Source organism: Myotis nattereri (assembly GCF_964212035.1).
Source record: "Myotis nattereri genome assembly, chromosome: 9".
In the NCBI taxonomy this organism is placed as follows: domain Eukaryota; kingdom Metazoa; phylum Chordata; class Mammalia; order Chiroptera; family Vespertilionidae; genus Myotis; species Myotis nattereri.
The window spans coordinates 10077024-10103708 of NC_138084.1; the positions used below are offsets into that span (position 1 = coordinate 10077024).

Here is a 26685-nt window from a genome sequence, read left to right on the forward strand (position 1 = left end):
TTTCACCTGGTTTCCCACTTTCATTAACATTTTTTGCTTTATCTTTCAAGTGCTTCTTTTAGCAAATACAGGTATATGCATTATATATGGTCTTAATTCCATCCCTTTGTGTCGTTATTATTATATTGTATAATTAGAGCAACGTTGTGTTTCGAGGGCAAACCCAACTTGGCCATGATGAAGTGTCCTTACATTTTTGAGTTTGGTTTATTAATAATTTGTGTAGGTTTTTAATTTATATTTATGGGAGAAATTTACTCATAATTTTCTTTTACTGTTCTCATGAGATTTTACTATCAAGGCTATGTTGGCTTCCTAATATGAAGTTGCTTGCTTCTCTCATGTTTTCTTTTTCTTTCTCTTTTAATGCTCTGGAAGTGTTTGTATAAGATGGGAATATTTCTTCCTAGAATGATTGGTAGTTGTCTACTTTGCAGTCTATGGGTTTGAGTCCTGTTGTATTAAACGACCATGGAAGCCTTCCGGACTTGAAAAGACATAGGGTTTGGGGGAGGAGGGCGAGGGAGGGAAGGAGGACAGGAGAAATAATTTTGTTTTGTTTTGTATAGTATTTTTGGCTATGATTCTATTTAATGGTTATAGTTTTGCTCAAGTTGTCTGTTTTTCCTTAAGTCAATTTTAATGTTATTTTCCCAAAAGTTGTTTATTTTATCTAAGTTTCCAAATGTATTAGTATAAATATGTGAATCATATTCTATTATCTTTTGTTCATACTGCAGCTATCCTCTTTATTCCTTTAAGAATAAAGTAAGCGTGCTCATTTATAATCGGTGATGTTTTCAGTAGGTGAAGACTTTTTAGGTCTCTGTTATTGTTTTGGATGGTGTTTTTCTTGTTTCGTTATTTCTTTTTGTTCATTATGTTTGACAGCATAGCTTCTCATTGCCTTTAAAAAATTATTTGTTGGGATTTCCCAAGTCTTGGTATGAAACTGTATTTGAAGGAGGATTTCAGTTTGCTTCTACTAAAGCTTGAAAGTATAACTTATTTAGAATCTCCTTAAACTAAGTTGCTTGAGACCAAATTTTTAAGAAGTGTCTTCCAAAGTTTACAGCCTCTTGAAGAATTTTCTTTCATCCTAACCCAAGCCACCCCTTCAACTCATTTTGTTCAGCTCCAAGGCAACACTCCGCACAGTCCCCTTTGGAGGGCCAGGTAGTGACACGTTCCCTTTGGTTTGCCTTTACTCTGGTTATCCCTTGACTCTTTGGCAGGGGTGGGAAGATTCCAAATCTGTATGGAAAGGGTCTTCTTTAAATGTCCCAAATGCCATAGGCTTTGCTTTCAGTTACCTTCTGCTCACCTGCCTAACTTTCTACTCCTAATCAAATAAATGCTCAGCACAGTTTCTTTCAATCTGTTAATGTTCTGAGTTCAAAAGCTGCTCACTGTACTCTGCTTATCTTAACATTGGAACAGTATTACTAACAAAACTATAGACTTTATTAGAATTTCACCAATTTTTGCTCTGATGACTTCTGTACCAGGATCCTATGGCCACAAAGAATGGATAGCACAAAACCTTTAGTCTTGATATGTGGAGTAGAGATGAGAAGGGGACGAGAGAAACACAGAACTCTGGCCCTGGTGTGTTTTTGTCTTTGGCGTGTGTGTATCAGTATGACTGGGATCAAGTCAGCATGGCATTAGGAAGAAATCATCATTGATGCCCTTTAGAGATACCAAAAATGAATCAAGAATTAAAAAATAAAACCAACCAACCAAACATAATTCTCCAAATATACTAAAGGCTCAATCCATAATTTGTGGCAAATAACCATATGGGCAGTGACTCTGATGTACATTATAATGTGCTAGATTATTTTTGTTGAACATTTAATTATAAAACTCACTTCAGATGTGTTTAGCTAGTTTTTTGGCAGGTAGCAGAGTAATCTGCTTTTAACTTAAATAGACTATTAGAGAAAAACATTCATTGTAATATGTTGAAACTATAGCATGTAGTTAACTTAGTGTCAAAGACTGATATTCTAAAGTTAATTTTATTTATTTGAATAATTTTTGAGTACTATGGTGAGATGTATGAACTATTGAGAATAATAATAAGTGGTTCCTGACATCAGAAAGCTTATACATAGTCTTATAGGAAAGATACAAACAGTATGTTATGCGAACTCAGAGAAATTAATTTCTGCTGGAGGCATGGAATCAGCAAAGATTTCTTGGAGGTGATGGTGTTGGAGGTGCTCCTTCAAAGATAGGATTTTACTAGTAGATACAGACTATTAGGTAAACTTGTTCTGCATTCCCATAACAACAGCTGGTACACATTTATTGTAACACTAAATGCGGTATACTATCAATGTCATTTCCATGTCTCTTTCCTGTGTGGTTATAAACTCTGCTAGGTTAGGGCTATATGTTATCCATCTCTGTGTTCTCAGCACCTAGCACAGGGCCTGTTGGATATACATATATATGAAATATTTGGTACATTTATGCTATGAAGTATAATCTCACCTAGTTCCAGGGCATCAAAGAGACAGTATTACATATGATTTAGTATATAAATGTTTACATTAAGTTCAGTTGCATCTAAAATAATGAAAAAATTTGGAAAAATCCAAAATAACAGCAACTCAAACAAGATAGATGTTTATTTCTCTCTTGTATAAAAGAAGCCTGGATGGAGACAGTCTAAAGCTGGTATGGAGGAACGAGGTTATGAAGAATCTAGACTTTTTCCAGCTCCGCTCTGCCATCCTTATGATGTAATGGACCAGGATGACTGCTGCAGGACCAGCCAGCACATTCAAGTTCAGGATAGCAGGCATAGGAAAGTGAAGAAGGGCACTCCCCTCTATTTTAAGAGAACCGCCAGAAGTTGCACTCATTGCTGCTGATGTTTCATTGGCCAGAATTCAGTACCATGGGCTTACCTAGTTGCAAGAGGAGCTGGGAAGTAATCTTTCTCCAGGCCACAGTGTATCTAGCTAAAAGCTGTGGTCTGTTACTAAGGAGTGGGAGAATGAATATGAATGACCCAGCAGTCTTGTTTTAGTTGGCTACTTTGCAGTCTATGGGTTTGAGTCCTATTTTGATACTTATTAGCTGTGTCATGTTGGATAATTTACTTAGCCTCTTGGAGTCTTGGTTTCCTCATATGTAACATGGGTATCAAAATTGTTTCTCTTCATTGGGTTATATAGTGAGGAACAAACAAGATCATACATGTGAAGAGCACAGTGCCTGGGATATAATAAGCCCTCGGCAGTTGGTGGCTCTTATTCTTACTACTGTTACAGAGCCATCTGAGGTTCTATTCTGAGTTCAATGCCAGACCAGTTAGTCTGGCAGGAGCAGAAGTTTTGGATACTGAGTTTCTTTGGGTGAAAGCTATTCAGCCCCCTCTCCTTCTGCTCCTTCTGCCTTCTCTACTCTGGTGGGCAGATAGGCTGGTGAAAAACTTGTCTTCAGAGAAGAGGCTCCTGTATATTTCGGTGTCCTGCTGGTGCCTTATGCACTAGCTAACCAAAACACAGCTGGTAAGCCTAATTTTAGGTTCACAAGTCTTGCTGGTTGTCCTCTTTAAATTGTTTTACATTCTGAACTGTTGGAAATTTTTATAGAAGCAGAGGGGAGGCAGGGGCAATATTCCCTTTACTTTCTGGTTAGAAAATAGTCTCCATTTTCTTTCAGGAGGCAATGATGGGGAGGAATGTTATAGGCATCCCTACTGTTCTCCACTCTGTATTGTGGGTCTATGTGAACCCTGGCAGGATGTAACCTGTGTTGAGTGGTAAAGTCTGATTTAATGTGTGTGAAGAATAAAAATGCTAACCTTCAACTGAGGTTATAAAACTAAGAGTCAGGAAACTCTTTTCTGCTGTTGAATTTTGAGATTCCAGAGATGAGAATCTATAGATATAAAAGCCGAAGTGACTGTTATGACTAGTCAATGAACGATGGGTCGACCAGTCGCTATGACACACACTGACCACCAGGGGGTAGACGCTCAATGCAGGAGCTGCCCCCTGGTGGTCAGTGCACTCCCATGGCCAACCTCCCATAGCCAGCTAACCTTCCTCAGTCCCTCCCCCTCCCGCGCCCCCCGCTGGCCGCCCTGATCTGCCCTGATCGGGACTGAGCAAGAAGGCCCTGATCGGCCCCAATTGCCGGGCAGGCCAAGGGACCCCACCTGCGCACGATTTTGTGCACTGGGCCTCTAGTAGTAATAATAACAGTTATTGAGTAGTTTTAGGTCAGGTGCTTTTCATTTATTTTTTCAGTTGATCTCAATAAAATTCCCACAGTCAGCTGTATTATGATTCTTATTTACAAATAAGGAAATTGATACTCCAAGAGGTTGAGATTTGCAGATGGTCACTTAGCTAATAAGTGGAAGGACCAGGATATGGATCTAGGTCTGATCCCAAAGTACATGTTCTTTGCACCATCCCATTTTGCCTCTATTCTTACTTAGTTATTCCGACTTACATTTAACCTCTCTAAATGGCACACACACTCTCCTGACATATGAAGGCATTTAATATGTACACACTTTTTGAATATTCTAAAACTAGTCTTTCCCTTCTATCTGAAATTTTCTTCCTGGAAATTTTAAAGAGTATTTTGACTAGTAATAGGTTATTTTTTTAAAATATGGTACCAACAGAAGGATAGAAAAAAACAAAACAGGCAGCCAGTATTCTTTCTGAACTCAGCATCCTCTGAATCTTTGTAATATTGATTCAATACTTAGGAGCCATTTGAGGATATTTAAGTGACTTACAGTTACATTTCTACTGACACAAGACTTTTCTTTTGGTGCCCAGATGGTTATTGGCACTCGACTGATTCCCATAATAGTACAGAGACTGGTTGTCAAGAAATAATTCTTGTTCTTATGCCATGTTTACCTACCATATTGCAACTTCGTTTCTGCCCCTTGCCCATTTTCAAAGGATGTTTACATTAGAATGAGCTATGTTATTTCTGTATTTTGGGGTGAATGGATAGACAAGTGTTGAGATATTCTGAACCTCTATGAAGAAAGACATGTCAACTTTCTTGGTGTTCAAACAAGGACCCTTAAAGGTAAAACAAACAAAAAACCCCCCAGAAAGAGCTGCTTCCAGGGATAGCAACTTCAGATGTCTACAGGGAGGAGAAAAGTAATGTAAATGAGAGAAGCAAGCCAGGGTAACCATGACAAATTGGAGAGAGCTGGCCTGGGCTGAAGTGATAGTTGCTATTCAGCTTCAGCTAATTGCTGCTATGTGGGAATGGGAGCCCAGTACAATCATACCTTCAGATTTTCAAAAGAAGCTAGAACGTTTTATTGTTATGTAATATCTCCTGATTTTTAAATTAGCAACTAATTTAAAAATTCCCATTATACTGTGTGGGACAACACTCTAAAGACCTAAAAAGTTCTTTAGGCTGCAGGCTGCATACTAGTATACATAGGTTCTGATTTGTCCCTTTTCCCTCATTTACAGATGGAGAAACAGAAACCCAGAGATATAAAATGACTCATTCAAACTCACACAGCAGTTAGTGGAGGAACCAGGAATAGAACCTGGATCTCCTTTCTCTTTGTGCAATATTCTTTTCACTATGGGAAGGTTAAACTTTTTGGGGACTCTGAGGAAAGCTAAATCCTTTCCCTAGAAAAGTGCATGTACATTTCACATGTTGCATATAGTGTTGGGGATTTCATACTGCCTGGAATCCATACATGAACACCAGGTAAAGACCTCTCTCTCTTACCTGCTGGTTCATATGTTTTCAGTGCAGAGGGAATGGAGTCCCAGTATTTATACTTGGGCAAACCCATGGAGAGAAGCACTCCAAGAAGCTGTAGGTCTGTCCTTCCTTTTCTCCTCCCTTCCCTTTGTAGACTTACATTTAGGTAAGTCTAAGACTCTTCCTACTACTATTCCTGATACTGGTCCTTCAAATCATTGCTTTTCTAGTTTTTTTATGTACATATATACATCACCCATAGAAAATAAGAGTTTTGTGGTTTTGTAAGAAAATGAATATAGCATTTTGCAAATTAATTCAACATTATGTCTTGTCTTATATCCAGGTACATAAGGATTACTTTATTTTGATTTGTTATATCATATTTTATAATTGGTTAATTATGTAAATTATTTAGCCACCCACTATTTTTAATTTTTATCTTCACCCGGGGATATTTTTTCATTGATTTTCAGAGAGAGGGAAAGACAGAGAGAAATATCAATGTGAGAAAAACACATGGATTAGTTGCCTCCTGCAGGAGCCCCAACCAGGGCCTGGGTTGGGAAGCCTGCAACTTCCTGTCAAGGGAGGTACGTGCCCTTGATAGGAATCAAACCCAGGACCCTTCAGTCTGCAGGCCTACACTCTATCCACTGAGCCAGTCCGGCTAGGGCAAGTCACCCACTATTGATGGATACTTAGAATGTTTTCAGTATTATAAACAGTGCTGCAATAAATACTTTTGTGCATGCCTTCTAGACACATGTGCTAGTGTGTGAAAGAGAGAAATGGATTTGCTAGGCATTTGACTTCAGAGTAGTTTTATCATTTTATATCAGCAATATATGAAAGTCCCGTTAACCCAGAGCCCCACATCACTTGATATTATCAAAATCAAAACTTTTTTCAGTATAATGGATGAGACATGTTAAGTAATTTGAGCTTTTAAAAACATCTTTTCATATGTTTATTAGCCATTTGACATTTCTATAATTTTCATACCCTTTGTTGGGATTTCTTTTGGGCTCATTTGTCTTTTTCTTATAGGAATCCCTTATGTATTTTCTTGTGTACTCTTGGTGCCAAGTTCTTCGGTTGTATTTTTAATCTTTCTCATTTGGATCTTTCTGATCCTGGTTTTGTTGTTTCCTAGCACTATAATTCTGGGAACATCGTTTGACTTCCACAGAACTATTTCCCCCATTATGAAGTGAGAATACACTAGGAAGTAGTGTTACCGTGAAATGCCAATGAAGGAGTGTGTGCAATTTGGGGGGTCCTGCAGGCATTTATTATTTCCACCAGCCATTTTCTCAAATATTAAGTGAGAATATACTACTTTTTAGGTTTAGTGTGAAATACCAATAGAAAATCATTTGAAAGTGCTTTGGAGAGTAAAGAATAAGGTATTTTTGTTTTTTCTTGGTGTTATGACTCATCCCTAGGAGCTGGCTTTTGTGAAGCAGCCCACATCTCTACAGATTGATCAAACTCGAGGGGTAGGGTGGGTATCACAACATAGCACTTGTCTCTTTTTATTCCACACTCTTGTAGGGGAGGAAGGAGGTGCACTCACATTGAATTCCATGTTCTTGGAATGCATTGTGTGGGATGGAGGTGAAGAAGAGCAGTATCAGGAGAATTTGACTTCTTTGCCTCTCACAGTGCCTGCCCCAAGAATTGACATAGTAGAATCTGCCCATTTATGGAACCAAATGTCTACAAGGTTAGAATTATCCTGCCTTTTGTTACTATTCTGGTCTTCTCAGCTTGGACACAGGTTTCAGAGGCAGCTGTTCTATTCTACCAGGGAAGGGAAGTATGAGGATACAATCCCCTGTTCCCATTCCCTTTTGTCTGATGACTATCCTTTGCAAACAAACAATTAACTAAAACATGATACCACCCTGGGGCACTTATACTCAAAAAACACCTTAGACCTAGACAACCCTCTGCCCTTGCCCTATGCCTCATGCTTTAGAAGACCCTTCTTTGGCCATATTCATCGCCTTCTAGACCACTCTCCAAATACCAAGGATCTAGGAATTACCTGATGAATTGCATTGAGCTACTTCCAGGACCTGCAGAGCCTCTTTCTAAATTCATCCTCCCGAAGATGGATCAAGCCATTAGACCCCGCCCCTGATATGTGCTTTCCAAGGTCAGGGTGGTCAAGGGCAACTACTTGAGAGGGATATTCCCAGAACTTAAGTGTACTAGTTTGACTGTGTTTAGGCTTTGTAAGGAAAGGGCTTCAGGAAAGGACTGGGGTGTGGAAAGAAGGATAGTGGATTGGGGGACCAGGGTCCTCCATTTGTACTCTAGTCCAGCCCTGCAGTTTTCAGGAAGAGGTCTGCCCAGAGGAGCCTCTTTCTTCTGACCAACTGCTTATGTTATGGGTTAAAAAATGCCACAGGGGAAGGTTTTTTCACCACCCAGTTAGAGACCTCATATAGCTGGCTCAATATAGACCCCAACTGAGCTTTGAGACTAATCCTCAGTGAGTGGGGTGGGGAGGTGGAATGGTGTATCTCCTGAAGGAAGAGTCTCTGTGCCTCCCCTCTCTGTCCCCTGGGCAGACAGTGCTGCTGATGCTTTGTTAAAAGGAGAAAGGATTCTGCTGACACACGGTCTTTTTATGAAAGAAGGCTAAGGGCTCCCTTATCTCTCCACATAAGGCACATCTGCATGCAAACAGGCTGTCTGCTTCTTAGGGATTCCTTCATCCTTCCATTTGCTTTCTGAATCTTTTAAGGCACAGTTTCACACATTCCTGTCTGTGCTCTAGAGCCAGGGGGAAAGTCATAATATATCAGGGCTCTTGCCGAGGAGCTTAAAATGGGCTCTGGCAGCTGGGATATGAGAGAAGAGAGCTTTCCAGGGACGAGTGACCTGCTTGTTCAGCCAGTGAGAAACAGGTTAGAGGAATGGTATCACCAGACAGGCTTTATTGTCTGATCATCTCATAAAAGCAAGATTGTGTCTGGCAACTTAACCCATTTTTAGGTTCTTTGTGTCTCACCCACTCCCTGGTATGTGACCTCCAGATTCCTTTCTCAGTTGTCTACTGTGATACCACAGAAGTTAAAGATTTAAATGGGTGAAGAAATTTGGAGTGTTGTAAATCGTCATTTTAAACATACATATTATTAAATTTTAGAACCACAGATAAAATGGGAATGTCAACGAAGGTGTGTTTGGAGCGCACATCTAAAGCGGGTATCTGTCTTAGTCATGTTACATCAGATTGTTTCTATATAGGTTTGGGAGAGAAAGGAGGTTAAATGGGGGAAAAAATTTAGCCTGTAGTCTATTTTAATCTATATGATGGGTTCTTACGAGGCGCTTATTTCCTGTTTTGGAGGAATTGGAGTTGGTTCTGCATATTTGGCAAATATCACTGATTCAGAGGACAATTTTAAGAAACAGATATTTATAGTGTTTGTTTATATTGTACTTCTTTATTGTTCCCCTTGCTCCATAAAAATGGTAACCATTTTACTTCTTCATGTTTCCTTTTAGTCACTAGTAAAATGAGGGTGATGATTCTACCCTATACCTTAGAGGAGCTGAGATTAGAAAATAAAACTAATTCATGCGGTTTTAGATCGTGCTGCATACATGTATTATTATTGGGACATTCATGTCTTAAGCTTGTATGTTCATTCTCTTATTCAGCAGATAGTTTTAAATACCTTATTGATGCTAGGCACACATACAGAGATAAAAAATGTGGTGCTTACTCTTAAGGAATTTAAAACGTTGTGAGAGAGACAGACAATAATAATAAAAGTCTCATACATCTATTGCATTTCTCATGTGTCAGGCCCTGTTCTAAGCACCTTGATATATATTATCTAATTTAATCTTACTAGAACCTTTATGAAATAGATATTGTGTTTAACTTAATGTTACAGATAAGAGAGAGGCTAAGTTACTTGCTTGCCTAAGGTCACACACTAGTGCTGGAATTGGGACTTGAATTTTTGGCTCTAGAATCTCTACTAGTATGCTCTAAATCTGTGCTGACTAATACAGTAGTCACTAGCCAGATATGGCTTTGGAGCACTCAAAATATGGCTAGTACAAGTTGATTTGGGCTGTAAGTATGAAATACATCCTAGATTTCAAAGACCTAGTATGAAAAAAAATATTTGAATACCTCATGTTGAAATTGCATGTTGCAATGATAATATTTTGGATATACTGAGTTAAATTAAATATATTAAACTTAATTTCACTTTATTTTTGTGGCTACTAGAAAACTTAAAATTACATGCATGGCTTGCATTGCGGCTTACATTACATTTTTATTGGAATAACAGTAATAGTAGTAGGTGACATTCATTGAGCACTTACTGTGTGCCACATACTGTGCTAATACCTTTACAAACACTATTTCAATTAAGCCTCCAAATAGGAGGCTTCATTATCCCCATTTTATGGAAGGAGAAGAAGGTTTTGAGAAAATAAGTAATTTGGCAGAGGTTAGTCAACTAGTTAATGGCAGACCCCAAATTTGAAACCATTTGTCTGACTAAAAAATCCATACTCAACCAGCACACTGTAATACCATTTCCAATGATATCTCAGGGCATTTTCTTTGAGTTTGTTTTTCTAAGAATGTTTAATATCACATACTTCTGTATTTAGTGTGTAGAAGTTCAAAATAAAAATCACTAGGTCATTAAATAGACATCTCAGAAGGAAATCTCTTTTGCAGAGCCCCAGCCCTAAGTGAACACTGGCACAATTGAGCACTGAGATGAAGCAGTGAGTCAGCCTGTACACATTGCATTTAATTTTCATTCCAGGCCACTGGGCAATTTATGTTCCGGCCCTCTTTATCCTTAGAGAAGAGGAAGAGGGGCAGCACGGCTCCCCTAGTTGTTTCATTTTCTTGGCTGAGGAAAAAAATTGCTTTCCATTTCATTGTCCCATGAAATGCTGATTGTGTTCGAGAGAGCAACAAAATGCTGTTTAATGACCCGACTTTTCTTTTTTTCTAGAGCAAAGACTCAGGCGGATTAAAGGCGGCAATGATAGAATTGGTGGAAAGGTTAAAGTTCAAGAGCTCAGACCCTAAAGTAAGTATTGTTTGGAATTTATTGAATATTGGTACCCCAAGTATGGGTATCTCCCACTTTTTGGAAGTTCACTTTACGCTACTTTGCTTTTTATGAAAGACCTGCATTAGTACCTGTTTGAACTAACTGAAAGAAATCTGGAGAGAATTTTCACTTTTATCGCTTTAATGAAGAAAAGTGAAAATAGCCTTCAGCCTTTGTTTTGCAAGGAGATGTTAGAGGCAGCACAACCCTGAGGAGCAAGTGGCCCTGCCAAGGTCCTTCCTGAAGTTACACTCAGCATCTCAGTATCAGCCTCTATAGCTTTGACTGTGTCTGTGAGCATCTGTGTTTTATCTCCATCTATTTTGTGCATCCGTTAGCAAGATGTGTCCTAAGATATCAGAAAAGCCTCAGAGAGCTCCTAAGGGTGTTTCATTTAGCATAAAACTGGTAATTAAGCATATTTAGCATGATTTGGTACGTGATATTTTGGGGTCTGGAAACCCTAAAAATATTTTCCATATAAATGAATGGTAAATGGTAAATGGTAAATGAATGGTCTTTGCTTTACACCATTTCAGCTTACAGAAGTTTCATAGGAATAGGGAAACCTGTGTTTCATTCTCCTTGAGCTAAGTTCGAGGGTTGTTAACAGTCATCTATCAGAACACTGCATCAAGCCCAGCCAGCATGGCTCAGGAGTTGAGCATCGACTTATGAACACAGTCGGGCACATGTCCATTGTTATAAGTTCGATCCCCAGTGTGGAGTGTGCAGGAGGCAGCTGGTCAATGATTCTCTCTCATCATTGATGTTTCTATCTCTCTCACCCTCTCCCTTTCTTTCTGAAATCAATAAAAATATATCTGAGAGAGAGAGAAAAAAGAACACTGCATCCAGATTTAATTAAGCCTGCCCATCAAAAGCAGTGTGCTAATATGCCTAGAGATAAGTCATCTATTTTCCCTTTCTATACTTTCTGGCTTACTAGTACAACACATAATCATTAATTGTTTTTCCTGAACTGCAGACAAGTGCATTTTTAATTTTCCTTTACCAGGCCTTTGAGACTATTGCCCTCTGTGTCCATTAAATTCAGCCAAAGGCATCTGAGATACTGATCAGCTTAATGCTGGGGACTGGAACAGGCTCCAGACCCATCCAGTTGGTGTTCAGCATTAGCATTTTGTCTCTCCCCAACTTACAGGAGCCAGCTGTCATTGCGAATGCTTTTGTCCTCATGACCTGGAGTCTGGTCTGGGAAATGGTTTAAACTTCCCAGCTTTCTTTGCAAGATGCTGGGACTGTAGGATTGATATTCTGGGAGATGCCATACCAGGGTGGGGGTGAACTGGGAACTGAACATGCTGGAGGGATTATGACTAACACAGCCTCTCTTCTCCTGCCCAGATACTTACTGTAGCACATTACCTGATAGGGGTGCCAGCTGGCTCAGCCTGAGAGTCAGAGCCGCTCACAGTTAAATTGGGAAAGGAGCATGATTGTTTGACTTTTCACATCTCCTTTTCTTCTTTGATTTACAGTTATTTATAAGTGGAATAAGACTAGCATTTCTTGAACACATACTGAGTGAGAGCCAGGCACTGTGCTAGGAGCCTTACATATTTGTAAAAATAATAGTGGTAAAATCTACATAATGAAATTTACCTTTTTAACTGTTTTTAAGTATACAGTTCAGTGGCATTAAGTGCTTTCACACTGTTGTGTGACTATCACTACCATCCATCTCCAGAACTCTATTATCTCAGACTGAAACTGTGCCCCTTAAACACAAACTCCTTATTCCACCTCCCCTCTTGCATACTTGTGATTACTTTAGCAACTCTATAAAGTAGTTTATAATTCCCATATTATTGAGAAGGACACGGAGGTGCAGACAGGTGGGGTCATTTGCCCCAAATCTAGTATAATTTAGAGCTGGATTCGAACTCTGACTCCAGGCCTGTGCTCTATCTTTTATATCACGCTGCAGACCAAGCCTTCATCTCCTTACTACCATATGTTCACGTGTGCCTCTGTTTCCTACTCTGTAATACTATATGAAGCAGAGCCACAGAAAATGACAGTCTCTTCAAAAGTTGGCTGCAGTCACCAATTACCCGATCATTTTCTCTTCATACAGCATTGAAAGTATTGGGACATTAGTAATTTTTTTTTGTCTTCTGGTGTGGTTAGGGTTCCAGGGATAACATTTATTAATTTTCTTAGGTCATTGTAAAAAAGATCCCTGGTGTAAGTAGTCTTCCTTTAGTGAAGATGAATAAATTAATTATTAAAGACTACTGAAAGCTGCTTTTTTTAAGCAAGTTTCTCTGGTTTCTGGGACAACAGCTCTACTGTATGTTTTGTTTCTGCCACATCCACATGCTTTTAGGCAGTGAAGATGGAGAGGATATGTACAATTACACTGAGTGGCTTCTGTACGTGATGATGAATGCAGGTAGAGTGCTTTGCGATCCTCTATGAATATGCATAATACTTCTGGTGGGAAACTTGCCAGAGGTGAAAGAATTGAGTGGTCCCATGAGAGCAACCATGGAAGCCTCAGGATTTTCCCATGATGCACCATAAGCTGAAGGGTATTTGTTAGGATGTCCCTTGATTGTGGATACGTTTATACACACTCGCCTCTCTTTTATCTTCTTTATCTGGCCATGGATTATTTTCCACCAACCAGTTTTATTTTTAAGCCTCTTCTTAGTCTGTCATATGCATATGCTGTATCTACCTGGAGCCAGCTTGAAGAAGGGCTACGTTAGTCTGCAGCGTGCGTGATATAATGATGGAATGACTGCCAGATCACAACGTGGGGGGTGGTGAAAAGTGAGGCACTTAAAACAGAATTTCTGCAACAAAGACAACTTCCCAGCAATAAATTGGTGTCTTCCAAGCAAACCCTTAGGTTTTGAGTCTGTTCTGTTTTCCCTTGGAGCCCCACCATCCCTTTTGAGAAGTTGGCCTGTTTAAGAAAGGCAGCATCTCTCAGGCTTTCTGACCTGTCATTTCCTGGTACAGCAGCTTTCCCTAGAAGCACTGATTGAGTCATGGAGCACTGAGCACTATCTCTACCCCACTTCCTCTGGAATTCCCTAAGCAGCACAGAGCTTGGTTAGTCCAGACACTGAAGTCTCCTGGGACTGAGTTAACTTTTATCTGCAAATGTTGCCAGAGAGGAGTGAAGGATGCCTAGATTAACCATCTTTTAAAATTTAAAAATAGTATATACTTACAGATTAAAAACACAGATATCCATAAAGAAAAAGGAAAATGAATTTCCCCTGAGTTAACCACTTCAACAGTTTATTGCATAACCTACTAGACATTTCCATGTGGAAAAACACTTCTAACCTTTTTTAAAATTACACTTTACCTGTAGTTTTATTATACAGAATATCTTAGACATTCTTCTTTGTCAATAATACAGACTTAATGAGATACCCCCTCTTTGCTTTTGGAGTAGTAGTTCTTCAACTTTAGTGTGCATGAACTCACCCCCCGGAGGACTTACTAAATACAGAGGGTTAAACTCAAACCCAGAGTGTCTGATTCAGTAGGCCTGGGTGACTGGAGACAGCTGGAACTTTGGCTATGTTCCTACTCTCTTATTTTGATTTGTTTCATTTTTTTTTTTCCACAAACAGCTGAAGACCCTTCATAAATAAGTTCAGTGATTTCAACTTTTAAAAAAAATGAAATACATAAAATCCAGGCTTAAAAAACAAATAAATTGAGCCGAGGTGGCAAAGGAGTAGGGGATGGGGAGGGTAGGTGGACTGAAGAGTCAGCTCAGAATGCATGAGAGGACAGGATCCCTTTAAACAGTCATGTCCAGCAGAGAAACAGTAAAGCCAAAAAGAGGGAAAGGAGTTCTGGGCAGGATTTAAGAGGATGATCAAGGCCCAAGCCATGGTCCTGGAGTGGGCTGAGTTACAAACCAGGGGAACAGCAGGAGACATCAAGTCCCCGACACTCGGGGTGAACCTGAGGACAGGAATCAGGGCCAGTGATGGCTGGTAAGTAAGGCACAGGACAGAGGAAGTTGTGTGCATGCATGTGGCTATGGCAAGCCTTGTTTCAAAGGGAGCATTCCTCCAGAAATCTAGGACTTTGTATGCAGTGGAAGGAGATTGTTTTTAATGACAATCAGTGTTAGTTTAATTGGAAGTGGTCTTTTCAAAAATAAGGCATCCTAACGTGTTTGACAGGGTCCAGTTTGCAAACGCCCTTTCAGCCAAACTTTCAGAAACATTTATTGCACAAAACAGGATTTTGTCTGTAGGTTTCTTATAATTATGATAGATTTTAGGGAAATTAAAAGATATAATTAATCAGGGTGTGTGTGTGTGTGTGTGTGTGTGTGTGTGTCTGGATTTTTAAGAAATTTAAAATATTTTGAGTCCTTTATAGCTTTCCTTTGTAGTGACTAGGCAGTTATCTTTCATAGTTTCTCAGGAAACCGAAGCTTGGAAAACACATTGATTCCCTTCTCTCTGCCCAGTCTCTCAGAAAGCACTGAACCAAAAGCATAACATGTTAAACTCATTCAAACTAACCTCCTATTATGTAGTCAATAACAGCCACTTTCTCTATTATATACTGGTTGTTTTTCTTTCCATCTAAGATATGCTGTTCGTTGTTTCCTAGAGCTAGCATGCTTGAAACAAACAGTTAAAAACACAGTTATGTATCTCAAATTCATACTAATCTTATTAGAAGTTATCCTTTTAAAAAGTGTCTTCAGCCTGGCTGGTGTGGCTCAGTGGTTGAACATTGATCTATGAACCAGAAGGTCACGATTTGATTCCTGGTCAGGGCACATGCCTGGGTTGGAGGCTCAATCCCCTGAATGGGGCATGCAGGAGGCAGCTGATCAATGATTCTCTCTCATTATTGATGTTTCTATCTCTCTCTTCCTCTCCCTTCCTCTCTGCTATCAATAAAAATATATTTGGAAGAAAACCTGAACCAAGTGGTTCACATTATTTTGTCTCACTGGAGTGGTATTAAACATGGAATGTGGTTATACCAAGGCTGCCTAAAATATATCAGGTTTTTTTCCTTCTTATTTTCTCCAATTTCTAAAGGTGTTCACACTGAAGTGTGAAACCAAAGAGTTGTCTAGCAACACAGAATTAGTTTAGCGATCTGAGACTCATTTTCTTATTTTTATTTAGCATATACGTAGCATTTTATAATTGGAAGTAAACTTTACAATCCTTTTTAATAGCTGATATCATTGAAGTGGAACACAGCTCCTTTCTTCACTCTCCTGTGCTAATCAGAGTTTATTAAAATGATAGATTTTTTATGTACAAATAGTAATAAAAATATGCAAAATCTAATTTGAATTCTTATTATTAGTGTCCTGTTATTCACCCGAGACAAGCCAGGCCTTGTCCCTGCCCTGCCCCAAGACAGAAGCATTTACCGAGGCAGTGTTTATTCAACCAACTGAAGCAGAGAATTCAGGTGCCTCAGTTGATTATCAGGTTGATTCATTCAGAAGTGTTCCGTTGGTTGGAGAGTTATTATGACTATCGACCTATTTCTGTGCTTTTCATAAAATAGAAGTAAATAGTAATTTTGGAAGATGTGAACTGTGTTTATTCTGTATCTGTGTCTTCAAGCCCTTTTTGCATGGTACCTGGCACAAAGTAATTGATAGGCATTATCTTATAATAATTCTATGGAAAGAAATATCATTTCCCCTCTTTTATGGAAGAGCAATCCAAGGCTTACAGGGGTTAACTAGCTTGCCACTAAGTGATGAGATAGGACTTAACTTCAGATTTCTCTGACTCCAGGTTGTTCCCCACTACACTATGGTTGAGCACATGGATGAGTAGCTATATGTACATATAGCCTGTCATCCCTTGGCAAGGACTCCTTCATTGACTATTTTCCCCTCACATCCTTCTTTTGCCTCCCTTTACTGGATCCTGCATCCACACATAATCCTACAGTCCCAGGACTGAAAAATAGCTTTTTCCACCAGGCAATGTGGGGCAATTGCAAAGGAGCCATGGCAGCCCCAGAGTATTTAGCCCTGGCTACATGCTAAACTCAGGCAAGTGCTCCAGTAACTGCCCTTTATTGCTGGAGAACACCAAATGAGAAAAATACCTGTGCTTTCTCAGGCTCTATCTAGGCTCTGAGGCATGGAATCCACACAGAAGCAAATGTGGCCCCTTTCATCCTCTACAGACACATGGTCAGCAGCAAGAGGAGAAAGAAGCTATTTGTTCTTCTTCACCATTTCCCTGACTTTATCAAAACAAAACAACTTCCCCCTTCCTCCATCTCCCAGTTATGAAAGTAATACATGTTCTCTATTAAAAAATGTGGAAAATACAGACAAGTTTAAAGAAGAAAATATCAGCCATTCTTCTGCTATCTGCAAACTTTTAAAAAAAGTTTGTTAACTTTAAAAAAAAATGCAGATTCTTGTGCCATACACAGAGCACCTAGTTTGGTAGTTCTGAGTATATTTTTATTGGTTTTTGAGAGAGAGAGGAACTGGGGGGCGGGGGAGAGAAAGATTTATGTCAGAGAAATATCAAACATCGATCAGTTGCCTCCCATACATAACCAGATCGGGGATTGAACCTGCGACCTGAATGTATGCCCTGACTGGGAATTGAACCAGCGACCTTTTGGTACATGGGACAACCCTCAACCAACTGAGTTACACCAGCCAGGGCCGAGATCTGCTTTTTTAAAATGCAGCCAGGATTATTCTGATGCACATGGTGAATATATCACACTTTCAGACACACCTCTGAAAAAACTGGTTACTATTACGGTACTTTGTCAGATAGATAAATGTGCTTTGCCTTTCAGATAGAACTTGTTATATATACACATATATAACTATTATGTGTACACACACATATAGTGTGTATCCTACTTTTGTCACCTAATATCATTCCTTGTTAAGTACATACATTTTTATTATTTGAATCCACTTCCATTTTTGAGCCCCAATTTAGAAAACTAAAATTCTTAAGGCCACTCTACCATTATTGCCAAGTGGAAATTTCACCTAATAAGGTATTTCTTTGCTTTCTTCCTAATAATTAGATTCTGTGAGGGTCTTTGTGTTTGTTTGTTTGTGGCAGGCATGATAGTGTCACAGTCTGAGGCACAGTAATAACTGAGTTAATGCAAAGTAAAATACAGCCATGCAGTCAGCCCCAAGCTATCTGTTTCACAGCACCTATCCCCCCACTGGTCAGGTGTCTCACATGGTGTGACCTCAGCATGTGACTGAGTGAATAGATGTGGGGCTCAGTGGTAAGTCTAGGCCATCTTCTCCAATCTCCCCACTTTATAGACAAGGAACTGAGGTGCCAAAAGAGTGAGGGTTCTTGCTCAAGATCACCCAGGCAGTTACAGAAGAGTTGGAGCTGGTTGACAGCTTTTAGGTCATAGCTCTGTAGTTTTCCCAAATAAAGAGAAGTTTTGTTCATTTGGCAAGGATGTGGAAAAACTGGAACCTTCATAAACTTCTGGTGAGAATGTGAAATGGTGCAGTCACTTTGCAAAGCAGTTTGGCAGTTCTTCAAAAGGTTAAACAGAGATGTCATATGACTCAGCAATTTTATTCTTGGGGGTATATATATATATATATATATATATATGCCCACAGAAAAACTGCACCCTTATTCATACTGTATATAACGTGAAAACAACCCAACTGATGAAAAAATAAATAAAATGTGGTATAGCTATACAACAGAATACTATTTGGCAATAAAAAGAAATTAATTACTGGTACATGCTACAGCAAGGATAGCCCTCAAAAAAAAAAAAAACATGCTAAGTGAAAGAAGCTATTCACAAAAGACCAAATCGCATAATTTCATTTATATGGAATGTCCAGAATAACCAAATTTATAGATAGAAACTAGACGCATTGTTGTCTGGGGTGAGGGAGATGGAGGAATGGGGGTGGAGGATGACTGCTAATGGAGGAGTTTTGGGAAGGTTGATGAACCTGTTCTAAAATTGATTGTGATGATGATTGCACAGCTCTGTAAATACATAAAACACACACACACACACTGAATTATATACTCTAAATGAGTGAGTTGTGTGATATGTGAATTTTATCTCAATAAAGCTGTTGAGAAAGATATTTACTATCTGAATCACTCGAAGTGTCAGCTGTGAATGTTCTTCATTTCTCCTTTCCTCTTCTGGACAGGGACCAGGGTCAGAGGCCTGGCATTAGCTTCTGTCGGGGAGGCAGTGTTGGAAGCTATTACAAGCTCGAGCTCTGGACTAGAATGCACTGGGACAGGCCCCTCCAGCACTACCAGCCCTGAGATCTTGGGCAGATCCTTTACTTCAACTCTCCATTTCTCAGATTTTTTGTGTTTTGAATTGCAAAATAGGGGGTAACAGTACATACTCCATATGAGATCGTCCACTTACAGTGCTTAGTACAATTTCCTGTGAAAGCTTTCCTCCTTCCTCCTGAGAACCACCACTGCTTCCAGAAGGGCAAGAGCTCATGGGGGCAGCTTCCCCCCAATCCCATTGTTCAGGAAACCTAATCCTTGTAGAGGAACATAGTTTGATCAGTTAGCACTTCCCAGGATTAATGCCACTTACAGATTGGAGATGTATGTATGTATGTATGTATTTTAAAGGGCTGTTGCTACCTCTTTGAATGATAACGACATGAAAATTGAGTTAAATCTTCACAGTTGGGACCCTTTGGTGTTGCTCCCTGGGTGACTGTTGACTCTGGGCCTTGCATGGCTGCCTTGCCTGAAGTTAGCTCAGTGCAGCTCTATTACCAGTTCACATCAAGGCAATCTGCCTTGGGAGTGTGCAGCTGTGTGTCCATATATTCCCAATAGAAACAAGAAATCAATGCAAAGAAGCAATTATATTTATTATTTGGAGCAAATCTCTAGATAGCAAAATTGCCCGGTGCCAAATTAAAAGAAATTAAGAGTCACAATAGAAAATGTGCCCCATTTTAGAGACATTAGGGGATAGCTCCCCAGTTTAAAGTAAACACCACCGAGATCCTTGTTCCCTTTTTACTTCCCCCTCCCCTGCAGCTTTATCCTCTGGCTGTTCTCTTTCAGTTGGAGCCCCCTGAAGCACTGAGGAACTAGAATCCAGGCATTTTAAAACTAGGGTGGACATGGTTTCTGAGCTGCCTGGTGGGTTGGAGTGTTGTTGGAAAGCAAAGCGATTGAGCTTTAAGTGGCTTAATAAAATTAACACATTGTGATGTCCTTCTCCCCCTGCTCCAGCTCCTCTCTTCACCGATTGGAGACTTGATAATTTACTCTCTGCCAAAGCTTGAAGGGCTGATTGCATGGCCACCGTGAAGAGGGGAGTGGAGCTGTCAGGACTTCCCGATAGCAGCCACGCTTCACATTTCTAGTGCGGGATTGTATTTGACATTTAATTTAGGGGCCTGGGTACCTATATGTAATCCTTCACTGCTATAATAGTGATAAAAATCACCCAGACTTTTATTTAAGGACCTACTTCTCCCCTTTCCCCCTCCTATCCTCTTTCCTGTTCAACCTTTCATTCAGCTAGGAAATGAAACTGAGGTTTGCTTAAGGAAAAAGGTGTTTTCTTTGATGTCTTAAGGCTAAAATTATACAGTGTAACTAAGGTCTGTATGTAGGTGCTTGTATGTATATATACAGTCTTCCCTCTATATCCTCAGAGAATTTGGTTCTGGGATCCTCACAGATACCAAAATTTGAGGATGCTCAAGTAAGTCTCTTATATAAGATGGTGTAGTAATTGCATATAGCCTGTTCACATCCTCTGGTATACTTTAAATCAATTCTGGAGTATTTTAATACCTAGTACAGTGTAAATGCTATGTAAATGTTATACCACACAGGCGTACTACCTCCTTTTATTGCACTTCTGCTTTATTGCACTTCACAGATGTGTTTTTTTTTTACTAATTGAAGACCCTCCACCAGCAAAAAGATTATGACTTTATAGAAATATTTCTGTATGGGAGGAACAAACTTTCCTCTACCCTCAAGGTTCTTCTGGCTGGTCTAATCATCAAATGAGACAGATTAGCAAGAGAAAATATCCAAATTTAATACATACAAGAGTGAGTCAGAGACCCCACATGCAGGAAAGGTTCAGAGACAGAAAAGGGAGATTGAGGTGTATAAGACATTCTGAGCTAGGGATGAGGTAATGCACCTTGGGGGCTTCACTGGGTCTTTGCAGGAAGATTACAAGAGCAGATGTTTAGTAAATAAAAGTTTGCCCTGTCATATAGGTGGGTAGAAAGGCTATCACTGATAATCTCTTACTATGGGCAAGGCCCCTAATTCAAGCTCTTCTAGGCAGTAAAGGAGGAGCAGAAGTTTCTCTTGAGCCTGAAACTAAAACTGTCTTTAGCGCAACACAATCTGCATACCACAGAGGCACATTTTGGGGTGACTCTTTCTGGACCCCCCACACGTGCTTTATTGCAGTAGTCTGGGACTGAACCCGCAATATCTCCAAGGTATGCTTCCATTCTTTAGGAAATAATGACCAGAAAAGTCTGTACATGTTCAATACAGACACAACCATCATAGACATTACATTGCTGCTGGTGTGTAACATAGTATACACCAGCAGCAATGTAACATTATTTTCCAAATATTTTTGATCCCTGGTTGGTTGAATCTGCAGATAAAGAACTCTAGATACAGAAGGCCGACTGTAAAAATAAAATTTGAGAACCACACCTCTTATCTGATTGAGTCTGCATTTAGCCAAATGGTAAAATCCATTAAGTCTCTGTGTCTGTGTAGAGAATTTTCATTCAACCCAGTAATCCAATTGATGACCATCCCCTTGTTGAATGGCTTTTGTTTATTTCTGTAGTAGGTGACATAGGTCCTGTGATACCTTCTGACTTTCTAATTCAACCTGGTTAGATATTATAATACCCGTTTAACAGAGGAAGAAACAAAGATTTAAGAGGTTGAATGACTTGTCCAAGGCCATAGGGCTAATGCAGCTAATATATTGCCTTTCTGTGATTGCTATAAAGAATTACTAGTAGTTATAGGAAGTAATTAACTTTTTACCTGTAGAAGATGTGTTGGGAATAGAATACCAATATAGAGTTTGTTCAGGAGAAACCAAGATGGTGGCATAGGTAAACACCGGAAGTTGCTGCCTTGCACAACCACTTCAAAAATACAACTAAAAGACAAAACGGACATCATCCAGAACCACAGGAAGGCTGGTTGAGTGGTAATTCTACAACTAGAAGGAAAGAGAAAAGCACACTGAGACTCAGAGGAGGTGTGGAAGTGAAGTGCAGTGGTACGGAGGCGCACATGGGAAGGGCTGGCAACTGAGCACACGCTTGTCTTTGTCAATCGGGAGGGAGTCTCAAGCTCCCGACTGCTCTGAACTCCAGTTCTGGGCAAGTCTCTGGGGACCCAGACTCACATGGGGAGAAACTGGACTGTCTGGCATCGGTCGGAACTCGAGGACAGCTTTCCCTCAGAGGGGCTTGCAGTGATTACCAGGACACTGAGACTCAGGGCCCCTTAGGATAGGACTGAGGAGCAGCCATAGTTGCTTGCTCCGCCCTATTGATCCCCTGAGACCCCGCCCCACCCAAGCTGTACGGAGACGCTTTTGCATATGAAAGGCCTGGCCCTTTGCAATCTGAAAATTACCTAACAAACTGCAGCTGGGTCAGAGAGACCCAGAACTTCCAAAAGTAGGCCCAAGGCCCCACAGCAGCTTGCATTGCTTCACAGCTGGGCCTCATCTGGGCACCTCCAAACCCCAAACAAAGAAGAGGAATCTGCAGATCTCTCCATAGCTCCTGCTGGGTAGCCTCAGGCAGAGGCTAAATTAGCACCTCCTTAGAGATTCAAGAGCCAGTGTACCCAGTGGTCAGAGTGGGACCATCCAGATTACAACTCCTCAGAACCATAAGCGACACACTCAGGGGGCAGACTCAGTGAGCACCAAAGCCCCACTGAAACAAGTCTTGCCCCAGAAGGGTGTCTCCAGCACAGAAGTTCTCCCACTGCAGACACAGCTGATTCTCATCCAATTGACCTGGAGGTCAATTCCTCCCAGTGATACCTACAACAATCAAGGCTTAACTACAACAAAACTGTGCACAAAGGCCACAAAGGGGTGCACCAAGAGTGTCCACCTCAGGTAATTGGGGAGGCTGATCCACTGGGCCCTATAGGACACCTAGCACAGAAGTCCACTCTATCAACACAGGGAAGCATAAAAAATGCAGAGACAAAGAAACAGGTCACAAATGACAGAAATGGAGGAAAGCAAACTACTGGATATAGAGTTCAAAACCACACTTATAAGGTTTTTCAAGAATTTTCTGGAAACTGCCGATAAATTTAGTGAGACCCTCAAGAAATCTAGTGAGACCCTCGAGGTTATGAAAAAGGACCAACTAGAAATTAAGCATACACTGACTGAAATAAAGAATATTATACAAAGTTCTAACAGCAGACTAGAGGATCGCAAGAATCAAGTCAAAGATTTGAAATACAAAGAAGCAAAAACACCCAACCAGAAAAACAAAAAGAAAAAAGAATCCAAAAATATGAAGATAGTGTAAGGAGCCTCTGGGACAACTTTAAGCGTACCAACATCCGAATTATGGGGGTGCCAGAAGAAGAGAGAGATCAAGATATTGAAAAAGTATTGGAAGAAATAATGACAGAAAACTTCCCCTACCTGGTGAAAGAAATAGACTTACAGGTCCAAGAAGTGCAGAGAACCCCAAACAAAGGAATCCAAAGAGGACCACACCAAGACACATCATAATTAAAATGCCAAGAGCAAAAGACAAAGAGAGACTCTTAAAAGCAGCAAGAGAAAGACAGTCAGTTACTTACAAGGGAGTACTCATAGGACTGTCAGCTGATTTCTCAACAGAAATTATGCAGGCCAGAAGGGAGTGGCAAGAAATATTCAAAGTGATGAATAGCAAGAACCTACAACCAAGATTACTCTACGCAGCAAAGCTATCGTTCAGAATTGAAGGTCAGATAAAGAGCTTCACAGATAAGAAAAAGTTAAAGAAGTTCATCACCACCAAACCAGTATTATATGAAATGCTGAAAGGTATCCTTTAAGAAGAGTAAGAGGAAGAAAAAGGTAAAGATACAAATTATGAACAACAAATACACATCTTTCAACAAGTGAATCTAAAAATCAGGCGAATAAATAGTCTGATGAACAGAATAAACTGGTGAATATAATACAATCAGGGGCATAGGAAGGGAGTGGACTGACTATTCTCGGGCCAGGGAAGGGGTGTGGGTGGTGCGGGAAGAGACTGAACAAAAATCGTACACCTATGGATGAGAACAGTGGGGGGTGGGGTAAGGGCAGAAGGTGGGGTGGGAACCAGGTGGAGGGGAGCTATGGGGGGAAAAAAGAGGAACAACTGTAATAATCTGAACAATAAAGATTTAATTAAAAAAAAGACTTTTATTTGAAAAAAAAAAGTTTGTTCAGACTTTCGGTCAGGGGGACAGTATTTTGAGTATGACATGATTTCCTTTGCTTTTATGGTGAAAGAGCACAGGCATTGGAGTCAGATGACATGAGTCTCTATAATGACACTTATTTTCTGTATTACTTGATTTGTCTGAGCCTTCAGTTTCATCTATAAAATAGGACTAATCGTATTATATTTTTATTAATGGGTACTCTGAAAACAAACTTTTGCAGAGGAGATGAGGGTTAATGGTATTATGGCCTTTGGGGGCCTGAAAAGTATTTTAGCAACGTAGTTAGTTAACAAGCCCTATGTTTGTTAAGTAAGCAGATTGTTAGCTTACTTAAGGGGGTGTAATAGGGTTGCAGTCTTCCACAGAGAAGAAATACAGTAAGTCCTCACTTAACATCACTGACAGGTACTGCAACTTTAAGAGAAATGACATATAGAGACCAGCTTTACCATAGGCTATTGGATATTAACAAGAGTTCAGTTTCTGTGGCATCTCAACAACATTATGATGAAAGGGAATTGAATGAAATGACATCATTCAGGGACCTGCTGTATAAGAGAGGCAAGCTGTGAGGTTGAGGAGCTGACTGTATCTACAGACTGTAGGTGCTGAGGAGCCGAATGCGACCCAGACTTCCTGTGAAGTAGACCATATCTGATCTTGTCAAACTAGAAAAGGTAGCCATTTCTCCCTGATAGCCTGTGGCCATTTACTGAAATTGAGATAAGGAGCTTCTGATTGACATCCTTACTCTTCAATGCCTGGGATATGTGGGAAAGTCCTTCCTGTGCTCCTTTGGGGAATCTGCACTCCCAAGGGTGTAGTAGGCTGTCTTTCTCCTAGAAGGCTAATTGGGGCTCTCCCTTGGTGAGAGATCAGTGGGTACCACATGAGAAGCACTCGATAGATGTTCACAGTTACTATCTGCATAAGTTCTGCTGATGTTCCTATGTGCCCAGAGTCCTAAGTTCTTTCCATGTATTATTTTTGTGTAAATGTCACAAAATATTTATGAGAACAATAGTATTACTCCTGTTACAAATGAAGAAACTCTTACCTTTCTGAGCTTCAGAAGCATAGTTAGCAGAGGCAGTCAGGACTCAACCCTCTTTTCTCTACCACAGCAAACTATGAGCCTTACTGTTTTCTCTTTAGCAGAAAAGATTCAGAAACCATGAGACCTGTATGTCGGTGCCCTTTCCTGAGTATTCCTGGTGGTGGGCAGTCGTGTGGGTTTTGTGGTTTTGATAGTTTACAAACAGCTGTGGCTTTGCAGGGAAGGTGTTTGAGTAGAGAATGGATTGGAAATGGAGGGGTGAGTCTTATTTTAAAATTAATTTAATCTTCAGTAGATAAAATAGCCTTTCTTTGTATATTCAACTCTGAGACACTTAAAGTAGCATAGTTCCTGTTTGTTTGGCCTTGAAACTTTCAGGGTCAGTGTTCACCTCCCACTTCCTACACAATAAATCCTGAAGCAGAAGCTGTCTTTCTAGTTGATGCCCAGGTTAAAGTGAAAAGAAAGCAAGAAAACAAGGTGGATTAGACACTCACTCTTGTTTGTTACAGGTGCTGGGTTTCTCTGGAGACTCATTTTTCTACTTTCATGTTTCTACAGGGGAGTTACCCAGCATTTTTTTTTCTGTTCACTCAGGAAAAGTGATGCTCAGAAGTTTGTGATTGCTTTCTGTATTGCCACCCTGGGGTCAGGCAAAGAGAGAAGCATCTTAAGAGCAAGCAGTAGTATTGATTCAAGGGAGCCCAGCATCCCGTTGAGCTGTTCTCTGGTGCATCCAGTCAGTGCCATGACACTGGGTTACACATAAAGTTGTCATGACAATAAAGTCATAGCAGCTGACAGCATGAATAAGCAGCCTTGGGAGGAGAGAGGATTCCTGGCAGTGATTCCGTAGCCATAGTGGTTAGATCTCCATCTCTCGCACTAAGGGCTGCTTGTCAGTCTGCTGTGACTCCCTCTCTCTCAGCTGAGGACTCCCTTTCCACTTCACAGCTGATTAACAGATTCAATTCAAGTGTTTATTAGGATCTTTCAAATGCAAAGCCTCTAGGAAGCATAGTCCTGAGCCTCTGATGTTGTGTGTGTCCACACATGTTTGCATGTATTATTTATGTGTGTGTGTGGGGGGGGGGGGTTGTCCACGAAAGGGAAAGATTCAGAAGAAGCATATTACAGAGCCATATGCATGAAGCTGTTAAAGAACAATAGAGTGCTTAGGCTCAAGTACCAATATTTATTGTCCTGGGAAGAAGCACTCTGGCAGAAATAGAGGAAGGCTGGAGTATTCTGACTGAAATATGGGGTTCCTATCTGAGAGAATGTTAATCTGGGA

At 40.2% G+C, this 26685-nt stretch overlaps 1 protein-coding gene across 3 annotated transcripts in view; it reads left to right on the forward strand.

Moving 5' to 3' along the window:
• The window catches only part of TRIM44 (tripartite motif containing 44), an 84233-nt gene that overhangs the window by 4374 nt on the left and 53174 nt on the right, over positions 1 to 26685 (forward strand). For all 3 annotated transcript variants that reach the window (XM_081100420.1, XM_081100418.1, XM_081100419.1), the window contains exon 2: positions 10743 to 10820. In XM_081100420.1, coding sequence (XP_080956546.1) covers positions 10743 to 10820 — 78 coding nt within the window. The remainder of the gene's footprint in view (positions 1 to 10742; positions 10821 to 26685) is intronic.